The 20,930-nt window shown below is 40.1% G+C and overlaps 1 protein-coding gene across 3 annotated transcripts in view; it reads right to left on the reverse strand.

Annotated features, from left to right (window-relative positions):
• Positions 1 to 11,361: 11,361 nt before the first annotated feature.
• The window catches only part of COBL (cordon-bleu WH2 repeat protein), a 156,622-nt gene continuing 147,053 nt past the window's right edge, over positions 11,362 to 20,930 (reverse strand). For all 3 annotated transcript variants that reach the window (XM_066560102.1, XM_066560093.1, XM_066560085.1), the window contains 3 exons: positions 20,648 to 20,767; positions 18,118 to 18,369; positions 11,362 to 12,659 (listed from right to left, as the gene is read on the reverse strand). In XM_066560102.1, the coding sequence (XP_066416199.1) occupies positions 12,642 to 12,659; positions 18,118 to 18,369; positions 20,648 to 20,767 (390 nt within the window). In that variant the 3' untranslated portion in view covers positions 11,362 to 12,641. The remainder of the gene's footprint in view (positions 12,660 to 18,117; positions 18,370 to 20,647; positions 20,768 to 20,930) is intronic.

Raw genomic sequence — 20,930 nt, forward strand, 5'->3', positions numbered from 1 at the left:
AGCTGCCAAGGTCTGCTCTTGCCCCCAGCACCACAGCTGGAAATGGGGCCTGGGAGATGGTGGGAGCAAAGGTTGCTGTGCCAGAGCTCAGCCCTGCAGTGGGTGCCTGGGACAGCTGTCCTGGTGGGAGAAGTAACCTGCCACAAGAGTCCAATCAGCCCAAACTGGGTGGTGACTGAATGAGATTACATGTGTTAAAGTTGTCACGTGGTTGCACTTGCTGGACCACCCCCACAGCTTAGTTAATTACCTGTAAAGGTCCTTTGTGATCTTCTCCTCACTTCTTACTGAAAGGTCCTGCAAGGGGCATCACAGAAGAGGGAGAGCAGCTTTGAGCATCATAGAAGACTTAATTAGCTGGACAAAATTTACCATGGGTATAACTAGGGGCAAGACATGACACTTCTGCAATTGTTACTCATTCAACATTCTACATTAAATCATGCACCTCTGTAGCTATTTTGTGCCTAAATTGTCACTGCTGAGAGGGGCCCTGGTATAGCTCAGGTTATTGTCGTCCAGTCTGCTAACAAGATAACACGGGGCATGTAGGCTTTGGAAACCTTTTTTATAAATTAGTTTTGGAGTTCAATCATCTGTCTCCATCTGGATTTATAGGCGACCTTTTTTTTAGTTAAATGGTTATTTAAAGATGACATGAGAATATAGTGTACTTTGCCTGCCAAATTTTTCTCTCACTCTTGGATTGTGATTGAGGTCCTGCTTCTGCTTGTGCTAGAACTAATAAGGGCTGCAGCATTTATTTTGATACTTCTGTGCCCAATGCATTCATATGGGCAGCACTTGCTGGGACCTGACAACAAGGACAACTTAGCACCTTTAACCTAAGCAGTGCCTCACAAACATTACCCACACCACCTTTCTGAGGGGCCACCCACCACAAATACCTGCAGTCCAACAGCCAGGGGAGCTGGATGGGCTAAATAATCACATTATTATTATAGTCAAATGCTAGGGGGATCACAACTGCTGCCTAAGATTTAGACCTCCCCAATGCTTAACAAATGCCCAACAATTCAGCCCCCTCTTCATCCTCTGGCAGATTTCCTTTGGAGCGGACAAGACAGGCGAGGTCAGCAGAGAGGATATCCTGTAGGAACACAGGTCTGGAAACTGGGACATGCAAGAATGGAATGATTTGCCCAGGGCCACAGAGGAAGTCTGTGGGGAGGCAGAAATGTAACCCAGGCTTACTGGGTCTCAGGACCATCCTCTGTTCCAAACAGGGAATCATGGCCAGAAACTGCACAGAAATCAGGAAGTTTTAGCTCCTGGACACACATTGATATTGTGAATTCTGTTTTGTTTGCATGACTGTTCTAGTTTCCCTAAAATTGCCACCAGTATTTTGGAAGTTAAACTGCTACCCTTTCAGCAAAACACATCCAAGCCTGGGAAAGGGCCAACAGAGGAGCTGAGAGTTCATTGTGGCAGGACACTGTACCACAGGGAAGGTGCATCTCACTGTAGTCTCAAAGCAGTGATTTACAGCTCCCTTGCAAATCCTCAGCAAGCCTTTACCCTCTATGAGTCCCCTATTTTCTCTTCACCCTGAATCAGTTTTTTGTTCTGCTGATAAAGTCATTATCTTTCTTTCTTTCTTTGACCACATTGGGCACCCTGACCTTGCAAAAATGAGACAAAATACCACACAGGGACCTAATGATTTAAATATGAGACTGCACATTTCATCTTGAAATTCAGATGATCTTATTAAAGTGTGGAGGGAAAACAGACAGAAGTACAGCCTTTTGTGTTTGGTTGGGTACATGTATTATTTATGATGTAGAATGAATGACTGATTACCTTGAATCTTGATATGTGAGGCAAATGAAGAAATGTTACCTCTTTATATGCAATGCTACAGGAAAGTGGTTTCTTCAAGCCTCTGATGTGGGAAAAGCTGGATTATGGCGCATTTCATATGTTTGATCTGCAGCTGAAAGGTAAACAGGCAGAGTTGATTCAACAGCAAGGACCTACAGTCATCTGTGGGGCAAATTCCATTGTATTTAACAGTATGGTACCCGAGCTGTACCTGCCCAGTATTTGCTGATTAAAACTTCATGTAATGGCAATGTGATTACTGGCAGAGCAGTGACCTTCACCCTTGCAACTCAGCTTCAAGGGCCACAGAGCTCTGCAGCTGAATAATAGACTCATGCCTGCAGAAGACTTCAGTCATAAAAATCAAGGCTCTTCCCTGACTTTGTGATTTTCTCATAATGGCCATCAGGATAGGAGGCAAATTAATCAATGTTCCACACTGCCAAAATTACCTCGAAATTATTACAGCCAAAGAGAGGAAGACTGTGAATTCACATTTAGTGGGAAAAGACTTGGGTCACCAACCTGCATACTCCATCTATAATGCAGTAAGTAATCATGCTGTCAGCAGGTATTTAAAAATCATTTCCAACCCATTCTTCAAGTTATTTTTCTTATCACCTAAATGGAGAGGCTGACTCCATTTCTGAGCAGAACTAGAGGCTGCGAGAAACAAAGTCCTGCCTTTCCCTTCCCTTCCCTCCCTTCCCCTCCCACAGGAGTCCCAGCAGCAAAAGCTTGACCATTTCCCAACCACTGCTGTGCACAGCTCAAGCATTTTCCTGTTACATACACTGACCTGTGAGTGTTGCCTGTCTTCCTGGTATGTTTACATAGAGCCTATAAGAAAGGACAGAGCACCCACACAGATAGACATACTCCAGTGAGATGAGTTTAAATATAACTAGAGTTTGCAAGGCATTCTAAGGTGAAAAGCTTCACATGATTGCTGACTACCCTTAAAAGTTGTATTTTGTCTTCTTTTTGCTTAACATACACTGTCTGTAAGTGATGACAACTGAATAGGCTATTATCTCACAGGATAATGGCTTTCTGCTTCTGTATCGTGCTGAGTTAAATTGGAGATACCCAGGTGTGAGCAAAGGAAGGATGTTCATTTCCAAAGCAGAGAGACTCACAGTGACAGGCTTCTGCTACCAAAGCTTTATTCCTCTTGTGCAAAATGAACTTACGAAGACATTGTAAAAGTAACTCTTCTTGTTGCAATGTGTTACAAAAAATTGACTCTCATATCTGTTATCTGCTGCCTCCAGATATCAGCAAAACCATGCCAGATATGTGGACTATTTTAGCAGACAACTAAAGTACAATGAAAGCACTCCTCCTCCTTCTCCACCAGATTTTGATAGCCTCATCCAGTGAAATAACTAATATCTGAATAATCTCATTGACTTTCTGCAGCTTTTTGGCACAGTGAGGCACTGGCAGCCATGAGGTCTTTTCTACATGGAAGGTGTACTACTGCAAAGGCTTGGCTACACACAAAATTGTAGCTACACTAGCATAGTAAAAAATGGTTTAATTTCCCTAGGGTAGAAACAGTTACACCAGTATAAAGAAGCTTATTTATGCTTAAATTTCTATTTCCATACAAGCTGTATGGAATAAGCTGTACTAGTATAAAGCACTGTTGTGCCAGAACAAGTGTCCCCAACTAGTGGTTCCTATTGGTTTATCTATTTCAGTAAAAAATATCACACCTCAAATGGAAATAGCTGTACCAGTACAAAACCTGAGTCCAACAGGCCTAAGCAAAAATTTTCAAGACAGTCTTTTTTTCCCTCTCTCAATACTATAAAAACTGGCTTATAAGTAATCTGGCCAGATTTTTTTTGAGTACTGGCTTGAACTACCTTTCAGTACTCTCTGGTAAATGTGTGTCAAATATTCAGTAGCCTGATAGCATGAATGACAGTGCTTGCAGGGAATATTTTACTTGAATCCTTCTTGTTTTCATGCTTCTCCTTTTTAGGCAGCAATTAATGTCCTGTGTAGAGATACTGGTGTGGACAGGGGCTGAGTGAGAAGCTGTGCTCACCAGGGCTGCCTGAGCACTGTGCTGACTCAATATCCCTTCTCCTGGAACTGCTCATTGCCTTTGGGGCCACTTGGGGTTTCCCTGCCTGACCCCGCAGCACAGCTGGGGGGGACAAAGTAGGAGAAGATGGTGCTGACAGCTCTACCCACACCCCACAGACAGACAAAGGAGTTTTAGACATCAGGCAGACCAAACCACATGGCAGAACCTGTTCCCTTAAAAACAGAAAAATGCAACCCTCATCATACTGGATACTGGTCTCATGATTTTGTGGGTCTGACTCATCATTCCTCATCTCTGAAAATTCTGCCTCACACACTGAAAAATAAAATCTGCTCCTAGGCACAGGTCAGGTAGAGCTGGGATGTGTTTTTTATAAAACCAGGTTTGTGTCTTCCATTTGGCATTTCAGTGGCAGACTTCGGTGCTGGACTGGTTTGCTGCTGTGGAGAATAATGTTACCTGCTCTTGGGAGAAATCTCCCTTGGCAAGTTAAACCCATTTTTTCTAATGCTACCTTTGATTATTGGTGACAATTTACTTTCCTGGGCATATGAGCCAAAAGAACATATTTACCATTGTTGGTAACAGTGGAAAACTTTCTTCTGGTTAAAGGTATACAAAGGGAACAGGTTGAAATTAGTTTTGAAATCTCATCCATATTGCATCTTTAGACAAGTAACACGAGACCTGCATTCTGAGGAAAACAAGAAATCCTCACCTTTTGTTCACAGTTTTGGGAACATGCAGCACGTTATTGCTCTGGGTTGGGCTCTATGCTGTCTGTTAGCACCAGGAAGAACACTCTGGAAAAGAGGTACTGCATCTTGCCATAGACTGCATAAGCCTAAGAGCAGCTCTTCTGCACCAAGGCAATAAAAAGAGGGGGATGAAGAGAAGTACAGGTTGTCCCCAACCCTTTTATTTTTGTCTGTGCAATTACTGTACTCACCATGCTTTAATTTGTTTTTGAATTGGGATTAAAATCTTCAGTCTTTCCACTGCGAGAAGAAGGGCAAGTTGTGAGCCTGTGCTGGTGTAAGGCTTTTCCTTGAGAACAGGACTTCTCCTGTGTCGGATCATTTGTTGTGAATTTTATTAGCTGGAAATAGTCTCCATTGCCTCCCAAGTGTAGTGTGTAACACAAGATCCACTCTTCGCAGATCGTGCCCGGTGATTTAGAACGTGCAAATGATTTAAAATGATACGTGCTCCCTCCACCTGGTGTTGCCTGCCAGGGCTGCCATCCTGTGTTTACACAGGGGCTAATAGAAAGATCCTTGTTAAGGCACTCAGGCACTGCTGAAGCAGCAGTATCAGGAACCTTTTCTTCTTGGATCTTCCCTTGGGGAGAGTGGGCAGTGCAGCTACAGGTGGGCAGGAAGCTGTGATGGACTTATAGACTATTTAACTATCAGGGAGCTTCTACCACACAGAAAATCTGTTTTAAATTTAGCAGCTGGATTCCAAATCCCTCTTCTATTGGGTGTTTGTTGGAGATGTATCTCATTATAGGCACAACTACCTAGGAGTATTATCTAATATTTCATACTTAATACATTTGAGAGAACAGATAAAACCACAAGGGCATGTTGAGTTACTAAAAGAGGTTGATACCAAGAGAGGTTGAGTTTGTTTCTTATACAATCCGTGCTTACTGTATTTATTATATAGGCCAGGAAGCTCTATGACTTTTCCAAGTCATAGAGGACCAAAGAATGGCACAGGAATCCCAGGCTCCAGTTCTGCCTCTGCCACTAACAACTTGGGTGACCTCAGGCAAGTCACACGACTGCTTTGCTCCCATCCTCCTCTTCTGACTTTTCTAGTTTGTAAAGGTCTTTGGGGCAGGGACAGTCACTTATGTGGTGATTGCACAGTACCAAACACAGCAGGACTCAGGAGCTCAATTAAGGCTTGTATTTACAAATATAAGTAAATAGTAATATAAATAGAAGGCATTCTGCCTGCTCAGCACACTGCTGCTGGAGAGGATTAACCTATTCCAGAAGTCCAATGTCTTCTTGACCGCTTTGATGCCAGGACAAGATGAATAAAACATGCTACTCATTACTTTTAAAAAACATTTGCATAAAATATATTGCTATATTTTACTACATTTTCCTGTTATGCAAGCCCACCTTTATGTGGTAAGATTTATTGCATGCTAAGATTTATTGACTTATTTCAGCATGGAAATGACTATTAAGATTGACCTGTCAGCAGTTTTTAATTTAATTGCTCTTTGATCCTTCAGCCTTGAACATATTTGCATTTACAACTAAGCATCTCTTGGCAACACTTGTAGAACACGGCAGAAGCAGTCGCTGAGATGCAGAGTCCTAGGGAAGCCTGTGAGTTTCTCCATCTCTGGATGTGGACCATATTGACTTACTGTAGGTTGTTAATCTCACTTTACCCTTACAAGCGTGCTTTTGGGTGGCAATAACACTCCTTTCTTTCCCTAATCTTTTAATCCTGCTCTGACTATAAAATAGGTGGAATCTCAAAGGAACAACTTCCAATTTGAAACCAAAATCAGATATATCTACATCTGCCCATATTCTATGTTCCCTGCTCACATTAGGTGCATGGAAATATGTATTAGGTTGCTCTGTAGTATAAAGCAAAGGTCTGGAGGATTGATGATTTCCATGGCATTTATATGGAAATGTATTACATAGCCTTCTCCTCTGTGGGGAAAACCAGCACTACTGCACAACCTAGTGCAAATCTGACCACTTGGAAATAGGTAGGGTGATCAGGATTATAAAGGAGAATGAGGATGTGGAACTTCCCTCTCCTGGAATGAAAGACCTGCTCTACTTCCCAGTTTGAACCTGGAAAAATTATCTCTAATGACAGATGCATAGGATAAAACTAGCAAGCTTTAACTTGTATAACTGGGCTTAGAACACTTTGTACGAACATTGGCCCCAGTAGCAGTAAAGCAGTAATTTTACATAACACAGAATTGTTGCTAAATTATTCATCAACACATAAAAATATAACTCTTTGCAGTTTTGCAGCACTGGCTGCCTGCAAATTGCCTCTGACAGTTCCTTCCATAAGTTGGGAAGTTTGGAACATTAGCAGCGAGGCTAATGAATGAGGAAGCATGCACTGTGCAGGCAGCCAAACCACTGCTCTGTGTTTGGTGCTGCTGGTTGGGAACCTGCCAGGTACACCCACCTCCTGAGCTGACTGAAGGACTGAGAGCTGGATTTTATCAGCAAAGGGTCTATACTGGGAGAGTTTTAGTCTGGTCTTGAGAATGCTAACCCACCAGGTAGCTGTATCAGCAGAGATATGTGCACTTTCAGGGTCTTGTCTGTAAAATTCAGACCTATCAGTAGTTTTGATGGACCTGATGCTTACTGAGTCACCTCCTGCATGTCCTTTGCACTGTTAGATGTTGCTGGGGCAGGGAGGGCTGGAGCTCTTTGAATTACATGTGGCTTATTCCTAGGTTCTGTCACAAGGCAGATGCATCCATTTCTCTCTCCCTTCCCCATTATCATTACTTCTGGCTTAAGAAGATGAGATTGCACTGGCTACTGGCATCTGGGTGCTGTAGTTGGCACACACTGGATCGTGGATCACTCTCCATCTCAACAGCAGTCCACGTGTGGAGCCTTTGCTCATTGCTATAGCACAGGTACTTGGTTTGCAGTCCTGAGCACTGGCTAAATCAAACCACATTTTGGCTTATCACAAGGCAAAAAAAGCCCAAACCAGTGGCACAACCCATCAGTGGTGCCATCCAAATCAGTACTCTTGAGCTGTGACCCACTCACCCGTGCCAAGCACTACTAGGGACAGATGCCAGTGCTTCTGACAGAAACCCCTCTGTTGAATGCATGGAACAAGACAAAGGAAGCCCATGCCTATTTGCACTATGTTTGCTTTGTTCCTGTTACAGTAAACACAGGTTCTGATGTAGAAGACAATAATGTTCCACAGTCTTGTTCTTTCAATAAGGTTTCCTTTTCAAGCTCCTGACTTGCAAACTGGACAGTGGTGTTTGTGTATGAATAAATGTGCTCTTTCAGTCTGATGTTCAACTGCAACACCACTATGCTTTGTTCAGGGGAAAACCTTTTAGGGCTTCAAGCACAATAATGACCTCAGAAAAGAGACATGGCACGTACATGCTTTTGTCAGTTCACAGACAAGAAAGGAAAGAAGGAAAAAAACCCAAAGGAAAAGAAATTGGCTGAAGATAGCATTATATGGAGCTGGGTTTGACATTGCTTCCAGCAGTGACTGTGTATCACTGCTGTGACTGCGCCAAAACTTAGTCCCTCACTTTCTGGAAGTTCCTATTTTACAGGACAAAAAAAGCTACTGTTAAAAATGGAAAAGGATCCCGTGGTAAAGATGCTTTTTTAACTATTCCTGACCTTCTGAAATGATGAAGGAGACTGCGCGCGCGTGCTCCTGTACATATGGAATGAGTGATGGGAGGGAACAGACTATGGAAGGGAGCTTGTTCCTAAACTCCTTAAGTGTGAAAAACACAATATTCCTGTTAAGTAGTTCTATTTTCTCTCTCTTTTTGAAGTCTTCAATACTGTAATAAATCAGAAACTGTTTAAACAAGAACAAAAAGTTGGTAGACAAACAGAGGATAGTGGGATTTTCCTAAGTGGTGCAGCATCATGTAACATATTTAAGCAAATTATTTTTATTTAACAAATAATTATATTTGGTAATAATGACAAAAAAAGGTACCTTTTTGCTCTCGGAAAAGGTCAACCATCTTACCATACTTTGATGAACAACCCTGAGAATGCAACTATAGGGAAACTTTCTCCAGCAAAGAGAAAACCATCAGCTATGAACCAAACTCCACACCATACTCAGCAACAAAAAAGTAAAGCAGATCAAAACAGTGATGCACAAAATCCAGGTGAACATTACTGAAAAATCAGGAATTTGTTTCATTTTTTGTTTAAAAAAGAACTTTATCATTGCAAAGGTCATTTTCTGCAAGTGGGGAAATGCAGCCATTATGGCAGCTAAAGCAATATAGCAGGGGCATGGAGTATTTTATTGTGTGTGCTCAGCAACAACAAATGGAGAACAATGGGAATAGTCTAATAAATCTTAACAGACATGTTAAGATTTATTAGGCAAAGCACGTTGGTACACATAATGGATATGTAACCCAACAGGGGATTAGAGATGAGAAACAATACACACAAATAAATACTTTACATATGTAAAAGTTGCTAATTAATGGTTGCAGAAGACAACTATTTTTCATATTGCACCAACAAAGGAGTGATTTATAAACATTTCATTCAGACAAACTGATTCAAATTGAGATTTGTGCAAATCTTTGGATTCAAATAAAACCTTGTGCTTAATGCTAAGCAGCACTCAACAACAGAACTGCTTCTTTCGTTTCTGGAGAAGTTAGAGGGAAAACTATCTCAGGGTGTAGTTTTCCATTGTTTCATAAATGCATCTCTTGTTCTCTTTCTTTCTCCTACACACTGGTAAAGTGCCAATTTTTGGCTGTGGCAAATGTAGCATAAATAGTGCAAATCACTACTATGAGCTGGGGAAGTAGAACCCTGCCATGTTTGAAACTCTGTAGATTGATGTGCATGTCAAGAGGTCCTTTGGTCCAATACTTTGCATGACTAACATTAACAGGCTGTCTTTAAAATAAAAAAAGAATCTATACTGAACTCCTCTAAATCAAATAGCTTGTGCAGACAACCAGTATTATTTAAATAAAATATCTAAGCAGAGAGATCTAATGATGGCTGACTTAATGGTTGACGATTACTCTAAACTCAAGTTTAAAAAAATTTAATAAAAACATGTAAAGAAAGGGAAGGAAGAAGTAGAAATTTTTATTTGAGACATGAGATGGGATTTCTTTAAGCCCTGAACATTGAATTATATCTGCAAAATAAATAAAGATATCAAACCCAAATTCTCCATTCAGTTTCCGTGGTGATACCATTTTTTCACTTAATTCCAAACTCTTACTTAAAAAAAAAAAAAAAAAAAAGGGCTGGATGAATCTGAGCCTTTCCTCTGGTTGAATTGAGGCAGGAGAATGTGAGGACAATCTAGGTGGAGAGACACTAAAGAAAAGGGGAGCTCCCTGTCCTTCTTGCAGTCCTTCAAAAAAGAAAGGAGCTTGCAGGCTGTGCCATGACAGGACATGTCAGGGTGTAACCTGGGCAACGTGTGCATCTCTAGACACAGGCTGTGTCTGCACTAGCAAACAGTGTGGGAGAGTAAGAGCAGCCAGATAGATGAAAATACTTGTTGCTGAGAAGGCCATGTCTTTACCAGACACATTTCAGGGTTGTTCTTTTAACTCAGGATGAGCTAACCATTATTACAACTAAAAGCATGAACAGAAGTTTACTATATGGAAGGGTCACACCTGTAACTAGACTTCATTATAAATGGGTTTACAGCAAAATCTACTAATTTCTTATCTAAATTCATCTGGGATTAAATTGAGCTCCTACTAATAGTTCAACAGCACTTGGAGGACAGTTTAAGAGCAGACGTAAGTCTCATTACCATGAGAAGGGAATGAATGAATCCTACTGTATGTAGCTGAACACCCCCTCCATTTTTAGTTTGAGTTGTGACTGAGCCATCAGGGTCTTTGTAATTTTTTTTTTCTGTCAAAGTGAAGACGACATCTTATCTTGTAGCTGTTTTTATAGCTTTTACTCAGAAGTTTAGCTATGAATAAAACTTAGAAACTTTAGTTCTATATAGTGCCAGCACCCGGAACCAGAACCTTTGCACTGTGAAACCCAGAGGATGTTATTGTCCAAAAATCCAGTTTTGAATCCCTTACATTGAAAAGTAAGTACTCATATAACTTACTACACTAAAAGGGTGTTAGGAACAAGGGCTATGAATACAGGGCCTTCAGGCAACACTAAGAACAAACAGAAGGAGAGATGCACTGAAATTTGCCTTGTAGCAGCCAGCCAAGGAAGGAGTACTTGCTGCTCTGGGGAATATCTACACCATCAAACTATGAGTGACTGAATCTTTTCCTGTGATAACATTTTCAACATGGTAGTGCCTCTGATGGCTAGCCCACCAAGAAAACTTTAAAGGCAAAAGAAGGATAATCACAATCAACAGAGGTGATCTTATTTATCAGAGAGTGCAACTGAGCACCTTAATTCTGAATATATTAGCTTCCCTAATGAGGAAATGGAACATTACCAGTACTCCATCATTGTTGAAATGTATATAACTCACATATTGATCCTAGATGGTGATTTCTACTGCACTTCTAAACTGCTGGTTGTGAGCATTTTCCTGGCTTGAGATATTTTACATTAGACTTGAGATACTGAGCACAGCATACTGGTTTGCTAAAGTTCATTTCTAGTTCCAATTTCTTTCAGTAAATGGCAAATATTTAACAAAAAAAAAAAAGAGCCTTTAAAGTCATGTCAGCTTTTGATTTTGTTTTTATTTGTGGCACTAACAGACATCAATATTTTATAATTTATAATATATAGTCACATTAAATGCAGATGGCTAAATATTTTCGTGCTTTCAACAGTCCATAGCTATACATTTTAAATTCCAGCTTAAAGCAAAAATCTGCCACTGCTGTAGTCTGTGATTATAAAAATGTAAATGTACAAACTTCATCTTCTTCAGTTTCATTACAATATAGGAAATGTGAAAAAGCATTTTCATTTGTCCTTTTTAAGTTAATCAATTTAATGAAATATTTTCAAAATATGTACAACAACAACTACCAAAGTAGTTAACATTTGAAAAAGATGCTTCTATAAATACTTGTGAGACAACACACAACAGCCATACGCATTAGAAACCAAGGGCCAACTTATGCATGACCTGAACAATAGACCACAAAAGTCCTGGTTACTGACATAAACCAGCTCTGCTTCATTTTACAGTGCAGACTGAATTCTACATCTTCGACCTCTATACTCTGAATCATATTTATAACCTTCACAGTCTCTTGCAAATAGAGATCCTTTAAGGTGGCTCAATATTTTTGAAGTTCCATGTTTGTTACCAGGGTTCAGCATATCTCTGCACATTAGCATTCTATACGTCATACCCCATAAGTAACTTTTCAATAGACACTGTCTCACATTCATTATTGATTGCCTGCTTTCTCAGAGCTCCAGCAGAGATACAAAGTTAATTTAATTTTAAAAACCAGTGACCCCAGCACATGACAATTTAGGTATCATAACTTTTTTCTTGTGATTGTTTTTTATAGATCTTTACTCTGGTTTTCACCCTAATTGCTTACAGCCCTTCTTGAAATCAAAAAAGAAGCAAGTGAATAGTTTGAAATAGTTATATATTTTTAACAGCTGGAAATGAGTATTACTTTTCGGATAGCTAGCAAAGTTTTTAGTTTTGCCCATAAACACAATTAAGTATTAACACAGGACTGCACAGTGTTTATATTCTTATTAACCTGCCAACAAGAATAGTTTATTGGCAACCTTAAATATTCAGAGGCAAAACACAATTCCTTGGCACAGAAGCTTTACAGCAGAGCAACATATTTTCCCCTTAGAACCATTATGCAGGAACACACAGAAAATTAACTACAACTTATTTTGGCTTGTAGTCAAGAGAATAAACTAAACTTCTTGATGTTTTTTGCCACTTCAGACTTTGAATGATGATTATGGGTGCATACGGGGTTAGATTTTCCAGTTACCTATTCTTTTTACATGATTCAAACGAGCAGAGGGACCTGTAACAAAGAAAAGCACATGATCATTCAAGATATTTTTAAACCTCCAACTGTTGACATTGTTAACCAAACATTCTCCCGTGGGGCTGTTTTCAAGCTTGGTTTCTTCATCTGCTCCTTGAGACTACTTAAGCTTATGTGCCTTTTTTCCTAGCTATATCACTTGGTTTAATGAAAAGTGCTACCCTTCCCCAAAAAACTCACACCTCATACATCCTTAGGTATTATGTTTGCAATTGTGTTATTTCTGGAGCATAGGTGATTCATTTTTCTGTGAAATTCCTTCATTTTGTGGAATGAACAGAAGCCCCGGCTGCAAGTATGCAACATTTTTTGCAGATGCATCTTTTACATCTGTTGCATCTAATGCAACATCAACAGTCAAAATCTACTCTCTATTGGTTAGCTGTCACTGGCCATGAAAATGAATTGATGAGTACTTTGCTTTCTGATTGAATGAAGGAAACTCCTGGTGGCTTTGATTCAGGAAAACACACAAATGCTTATCTTCATTCCCAGTCCTCGGGTCATCTAAGCATATTCGTTATTTTAAATACATATGCTAAGGTGTTCTTCCAAATTCAAAGTTACTGAGCTTTGATTCTATCAGAGAGATATACATTAAGGTCACCACAAAAGCTGAACAGGAATAATGCATTTGATCAAGTCCAAATTTTCCATTTTGACCCTTACTCTTGAGGAAAAAAATAGGTCATGGTATAAATTATTAGCAAGGTGAAAAGTTCAAATTATGTTTTATCTTCCAATTCAAACAGAGTAACAGCATGCAAATGCCTGCCTCTCACTGTGCATGGGAACTAGAATCACTTTATAAGCTCATTTGACTACCTGTATATCAAGCTTGGTCAACCTTATCATTGGGCCTCCTGCCTCATTTCCAGAACACCAAAGCATACATCAACTGTGGCTTTGAGTCTGTAATTTCTTTCATTGCGCCCACAGATACTGATAATAAGAAGCAGTATTTGTTCATTCACAATTATACTTCTCTGCTTATGTGAGAAGAATAGTCCACTGCTTGACATAAAAGTATGGAGCTAGGCCATGCTTCCTAGAAGACACTCAACATGACATAATTCTGATCGACGTGTTACTTGTTGACAACCAACTCCAAATTATCCCAGAGAACACAGGGACTCCTTGCAATTGGTGCAGTAATTATCTTACCTGGCTCCTTTGATTGCCAACAGAATGATACACTGCACGTATCAAGAGCTGACGTGACCTAATGCTGATGCCAAACATCACCATGAATGCTTGTAGGAATTGTGATGGAGCCAAATTAGTTTTTAAAAATCTCAGTGAACAAACAGAAACGGCTACTTCGGTGCAACTACAATCTTTATTGGAAAATACATGGAATCTGCAGAATCTCCCTTGCACATACCATTAAAAAGTGGTCTGAAGCAATCACTTTACCAAGAGCAACAGCCTATTCTTCAGAGATATAACTTGCTTTCCCCACCACATTCAGACAAATTCCTCTGCGATATTTCTACCAAATCTCTGAGTACAGAGAGTTATGGCATATAAGCTAAAGCAACTTTTATAGCTTCCCTTTGTTCCCTTTCTAATCCTGCATGGACTCGTGCTGCAACTATACCTACAGCTAGACATCTAATGGGTTATTTGCATGTGTAGTTATGGTTTTTATCCACAAATAGTCATGGTAAATCCCAAGGCAAGTTACATAAGCAGAAAAATACACATCCATTGATATAGAGAATTTCAGACATCTAGCTGCATTATTTTGCATTTTATGAGATGGCAAATAGGAAGTTGAATACTGCACATAGAGATCTTAACTATATGATACTGTTTGACACAATTTAAGGAAAACACTAGTTCACTTTTAAAATCAGAACGTTAAATGGTACAGCTCTATGACCTGAGTTCTGTCCACCAGAATTAGCCAAAATTTGGTCTCAGATGAGCTGTTTACGTCCTAGATCAGCTGATTCTCCTTTGCTCGTGTGGCAGACCCCATGGCTGGGAGAGCCTCCTTGCTAGTGAGACATGTTAATTTCACATAAGTAACCACCAAAGGCACCAGGGAACCCATCCTTGATGGTGGCTTTACTTGATGCCACCTCCCTGACTTGCTGTTGTACTTTGGATGTGTTGAACACCTGTCAGGTTCCTTGACAGATCATTTTAAAAACTGAAGAAAAGGGTTACTTCCTTGTACATTGTCAGGTCTTCTCCAGATTGGTAAATTCATCCCATTCCTGTAATACATCCATGTCTCCCTTTCTTTTGGGTAGGATCTGTAGTGTAACCACTTTCTGGAAGGTCTCTGAACTGCCCTGCACTAGGGATGAACCACTTGACTGAGCAGGCTCAAATGGGCTTGGCACCTGCAAGAATTTTCCTTCAGGAGTCTGTGGACAGCAACAGTGCAATTCAAAGCTATTTTTTCAAAACAAAGAGTGATTTATTTGCCCAAACAGGCACAGTACTCCAAAAAACGGATTAAGGAAGAGAGAGGAGAGCTATGCAAATACTATCTTACCTATACTTGGCATTTCCCTCAAGCATCTATTTCTGCTCTGGTTTCTTTTGGCTGACCCAATTAGAGACTGTGCTGTGCAGACCCTGACTCTCAGCTAAGCAAGGTCAGCCTGCAGCAACTTCCTCATTTCCTGCACAGTGAATTTTTTAACCTTAAAGTTCATGACTTTAGCAAACAGCTGTGTAATCAGGGGAGGAGTGGAGGAGCTGCCTTTTCACAGATAATACTTGAGCTCAAATGTTTGTTGGGATGCTCCTTATCTAGGTAATTGGTTGCTTTTTACATTTGCTTCCCATGACAGCTATGTTTGATCTACTTCCATTGCAACTAACCCTACATAAATAAGCACCGAGTCACGCATAATTATGCAACACAGATTTTTCCCAGCTCTATTAGCTAAATAAATGACTTTGCTGTCAGCAACATAGATTTTTCCCGGTTCTCCACAATATTAGCTAAATAAATGACTTTGTTGTCAGAAGTCTTTGTCCCAGAAGACTTTGAGAAGACAATGGAAGAGAAACAGATGCCATTACTGAACTGAACTACCTACTCTGCTGCCTAGTTGCTGCAACCAAAATCTTCCAGGAAGCTAAGCCAAAAACAGTGCTGTGCTCACATCTCCAAAACACAACATCATAGAACTTTGACAGAGGAGGCAAAACAAAGAAAATTTTGCTTCAGCCCTGGCACAAAGCAACCTGTCAGCCACTGCCTACAAAAACCTCAGTGTTCCTTAGACACAGGTAAAGGAAGAAAATCTTGATATTCAGCTATTATGTGCTCACTGTCCTCTATGGATTCAACTTTTGCTCTCACCAAGTTGTCCAATTGCAGGGAAGGATCAGAATTTGGCTCACAATATAATGCATAATACTAGAAGAGATATTAAAACACACTGGATAGAAAGCCTTTTCAGAAATCTGACAATATTTTTACTTTAATCAGTTATCAAGGGCTTGAGATCTCAGACATCAAAGTGTCATGATGACTTTGGCACACATAAGACTAGCTTGCATACCCAGTATCTGGAAGGACAGCACAGTAATAAGAAAATCATACTCTGTCTTGGACAAAACACTGCTCTCTTTTATTTTCATAAGAGAACTATATAATGAAATGTACTCTTCTGTTGTTTCAATGTCAAAAGTAGCAAAAATTATTCTGTCTTGGAAATGAGACAAGACAGGCACAGTATTTAGCAGAATACATCCGTCTATCTGGTGTACTTTCATGACCTGCACTGGTTATCCAAGTGTTTTGAAATAAATCCCCAAAGATATGATAAAGACTTGTTTTCATGAGTAGAGCTATGGATTCCCTCAGAGACTTCTGCAAGAGCAATGCAGTTGGAAGAACAAGAAATTTGGAAATATCTAGAAAACAACTGCATGAAGTGCCCTTCAATGTCCAAGTCCCATTTTTTTCTGTCAATTGGTCAAGTGGGGAAATAAAGGCCTGACTTCTTCATAATTTGTAGTCTTAAAATCACAGAATTTCTCAAATTGGAAGGGACCCATAAAGATCACTGAATCCAACTCCCTGCTCCTCCCAGGAATGCCTAAAACTAAACCATATGACTAGGAGCATCATCCAGCTGCTCCTTGATCTCTGTCAGGCTGGTGCTGTGACCACTTCCCTGGGAAACCTTTTCCAGTGCCCAACCACCCTCTGGGGGAAGAACCTTTTCCTGAAGAAACTTCCCCTGACACAGCTGCATTCCATTCCCTTGGGATCTATTGCTGGCCATCACAGAGAGGAGTCTGTGCCTGCCCCTCAGCTGCCCTCCTCAAGGAAAGCAGTGACTGCAATGAGGTTGCTCCTCAGCCTTCTCCAGGGTGAACAAATCAAGTGTGAACTCAGCTGCTCCTCATAATTGTATGCATAACATAGATGTAATTTTTCACATGAAAAATTAACTGCACATCCAGGTTCCTGATGTAATCAGATCATGCTGATGTAAATTTCCCCAAAACACTGCTTTGTTTTGTGCCATTTGTCTGATTCTGTGGAATTTCTGGTTTATCAGAAACCAGATTTTTGTTTTGACAACTTCTGAATATTAAAATTTGAGTGCATTTTAAAATTATTTAAATGAGGAAAAGTGAGCAAGTATAAAGTCTATTTACACATTTATGGTTGGTATCAGCTAACTCATGTGTTGGGAAAACTGTATCTGCTTTTCTACATTCCTTCAAGTCCCTGGATCAAAGTCTATTCTTGGGTACTGCAGTGCAATATTGGGATGCCTCCACTCAGGACAATTGATCTGCTTCTCTTTCCCAAGAAACACCGTATAACTTGAGATAGGGAAGAACAAAATTTGATCAAAGAGATAAGTAAAGTTACGCCAAAAATCACACACAGGCAACTGAGCATTTAGTCATCTGGGATCTGACCGATTCACATCTAACCACAAAAGTGAAACACACACAATTCAATTAATAAAGTTCAGGCAGACATTAAATTGACCTCACAGTTTCACTGACAGCTCTCAGCACATGTGATCAAGGTTTAAGTGCTGGGAATCAAGGTCTAGGACACACTGCAGAAGTTAGGAGAGAATATTTATTTATAAATTTGCTTCAGGGTCTCATATCTGATCTTTCTTAGGCTCACCTTGTCTAAAGGACATCAAGTATTATCCCAGATAATACAGAATGAAAAGGTCATGAAAATGAAATTATAGTCATGCTCTTGATGGTCTCTCTAATAAAACACATTGTCTGTTCACATGGTTGCATATATGCATGGGTGTGTTTCATTAGCTGTTCAAAGGTTTCAAATACATTCCTGATCTTTGATTCAGTTAGAGGAAATAGTGCATGTACCTCCTTCTGATGGAAGAAAGGTCTGCCTAGAACAGCTTAAGAATAGTTCTGAAAACACAACTTCATCCACTGTAAAATATAAAAGTACATTTACCTTTCTTAACTTTGCTGCTCCGGCACCAGAGCGAATGGCCTCCAGTAGGGCTTGCCTTGCCTCCATTGGATTACCTGAAGCTGTGGCAGAGGATTTAGGAGCTGCTGCTGACAGCTGCATGGGAGGTGGTGGTGGTGGCTGGGCAGGGGCAGGTGGGATACACAGCTGCTCTTCCTGAAGGTCTTCTGCCTTCTGCAAGGACTGTTCTGCGTCCCTAAAACGCTGCAACTCTTGGGAGGCCAATGAGGAGATCTGCTCATCATGCAATTGAAAGAAGGTAGTTAATATCAAGCATGGCTAAACTGTAATTATTTGACATTAGATTCACTTTCAGTACCCCGATTTCACTTTTCTTGGATGATGTAAAACCCATAGAACTTTTGTTTGTTCATGGGGTTGAACATCTGTTACTACTCACTCACATCCCTCAGCTGGGCTGATTACCAGCATCGAGGACTTGGCATTGAATCTGTCTCAGAAACTAAATCTTTATTTACTGTGAGCTTCAGCATCCTGTAACTCTTCTTGGCATGCAAGGTAAGAGAGAAAGTTGGACTTGGTATTAATTTGGAAACAACCACAAGGGTTTTGGAATCAGGAAGATATATTAAGCCTGCAGTAGCCACCCAGGAATATGATTACTTTTTGCAGTCTGGGCTGCACAGAAATAATCTCAGATGACAGGGAAGCTCTTCCAGATCTGAGCTCTGAGACATAGCTTCACTGAAAAAAAAGCCATTAAGCCTAAAGTTTCCAGCCATACTTAAAAAAAAATAAAATACCAGAGAGAGCTGCGTGAAAGCACTGAGGACAAAATCAATTGATAATTCTTCCAAGTGTATTTCTATGGAATTTCAGAAACTAAAATTTCTGCACAAATTACCAGCTTGGAAACTCATCCTACTTTAAATGCATCCAGGCAAAGAAGACAGTCTTTCAGACTAAGCCAGTTTTTCCATCAACTGTGTCAAGATATACTTTTTTCCATTAATACTGGTTACAATCATGATGAATTTTTAGTAATTACAATGATTCAGCAATTATTAAGAAATTCAGTACTACAGGCCAAATAGGTTTCCAAGCAGATCCATTATAATTCATTTCTCAGACAAACTGCAGCATAGCTTCTGTGGAGAAAAAGTAAAGCGGTCATCTCCCCTAAAATAACCCACAGAGAGCTCCTGTATTATATTCCTTCCCTATACATATATATACACACAATATGAGCATCATGTCATGTTACATAAAAGGCAAACATTTGAGACAACCTGAAAAGGACACCACATCTGTACTGTGCCCTGTACACACACAAACACACTGATTTAACTAATAACATAATAATTAATAATTAACTAGTGCAGGTGACATGGTGTGAAAAAGCATATGGTTTCTAGGTGACTTCCTTTAAAATCATGGCAAAAACTTCTCTGCCAGAGGAAAGTATTCAAAAAACTCTCAGTGATGACTTCATTGTCAGAGCCTCTTTTACACAAATTGCTATTTATTCCTAATGAATGCAGAATGCAGTTAAGTATGTGTGAAGATTGCTGCTGCTTAGCACATCTCGCTCACAGGCTCAGAGGAAGCTGTGCCCTACCTGCAGCAAGGGCAGTAGGATATTTGAGGGGTGAAGTAATTCCCTAACATAGGCAAGAGAATTTTTCTATCTCATGCCAGCTATCTGGATATGTGCTAATGAACTGAGTCATTGCACGAGGGAAAGGGGAACCTCTTTGCCAAGGACACATCTTTGGCTGGATTAGTCAACTGAGTGAAAACTAAGGCTAGAAAAATGCAGGTTTTGGCTATTAGAAATAAGAAATGCTTTAATGGTTAGATAAATCTTTCAGAGAGAAGGAATCATCCTGCTGTGGTGAATGTTGATGAAACATCAATATCAATTACTTGCATCATGTTAGCAGATACATGTTAGCAGATACACAGCACGTATGAAGAATCCCTAGTGTGTTTTCAGGGAGCTGAGATTGGATATATAGGGTAGGTAATGCAAATATATAATCCAACTGCAAACTCCTAAACTACAGCTTCTCTGTGCAGAGAAGCTGTGGATGCCCCATCCCTGTTGGTATTTGAGGGCTGGTTGGATGGGGCCTTGAGCATCCTGGTCAAATGGGAGAAGTCCCTGCCCAAGGCAGAGGGGATGGAACTAGATAATGCTTCAGTCCTTTCCAACCAAAACCATACTAAAAAAAGACCTCACCTAAATGTGAAAATGATGAACATTTGATGTCTTCTATGTACATTCCCTGTAATTGGTTTGGATTTCTATGTGCTTCTTTCTAAGCTACAAGCACACTATTTAAAAGACCTTTAAATTTTACAGCAGAGAATAGGGTTGAACCTGCTGTGCTGTCTGCCTAAGTAAGATCTGGTCTTCTGTCATATGCTTACCCCCTCAATTTCTCTCTTTGCAGCACAATGTTTAATTTGTGGAATATTTGGGTTTATTCAAAACACTCAGAAGGAATAGAATGCCCTTCAAAGATCACTTACCATCCTGATTCCTTACCTTTTTTAGCTTTGAGGTGCCACTGTGGCCTCTAATTGCTGCTAGTAAGGCTGAGCGCTCATTCTCTGGCTCAGCATATGAGGGTTTCCCGTGATTGCCATTTAATGCACCATTTGAAACCTAGAATATGAAGGGAATAAACCTCACATTGTTATTAGATATTTACTTAGAGATATCTTGGAAACACTTTTTGGCACTTGTACCAGAATCCAAACTATGAAGACTAATCAGTTTGTCTTTTTTTGGGCCTGCTTGTAAAACCTTATTCACACTGCACAGTAAG

Source organism: Molothrus aeneus, chromosome 1 (genome assembly GCF_037042795.1).
Source record: "Molothrus aeneus isolate 106 chromosome 1, BPBGC_Maene_1.0, whole genome shotgun sequence".
Lineage (NCBI taxonomy): Eukaryota > Metazoa > Chordata > Aves > Passeriformes > Icteridae > Molothrus > Molothrus aeneus.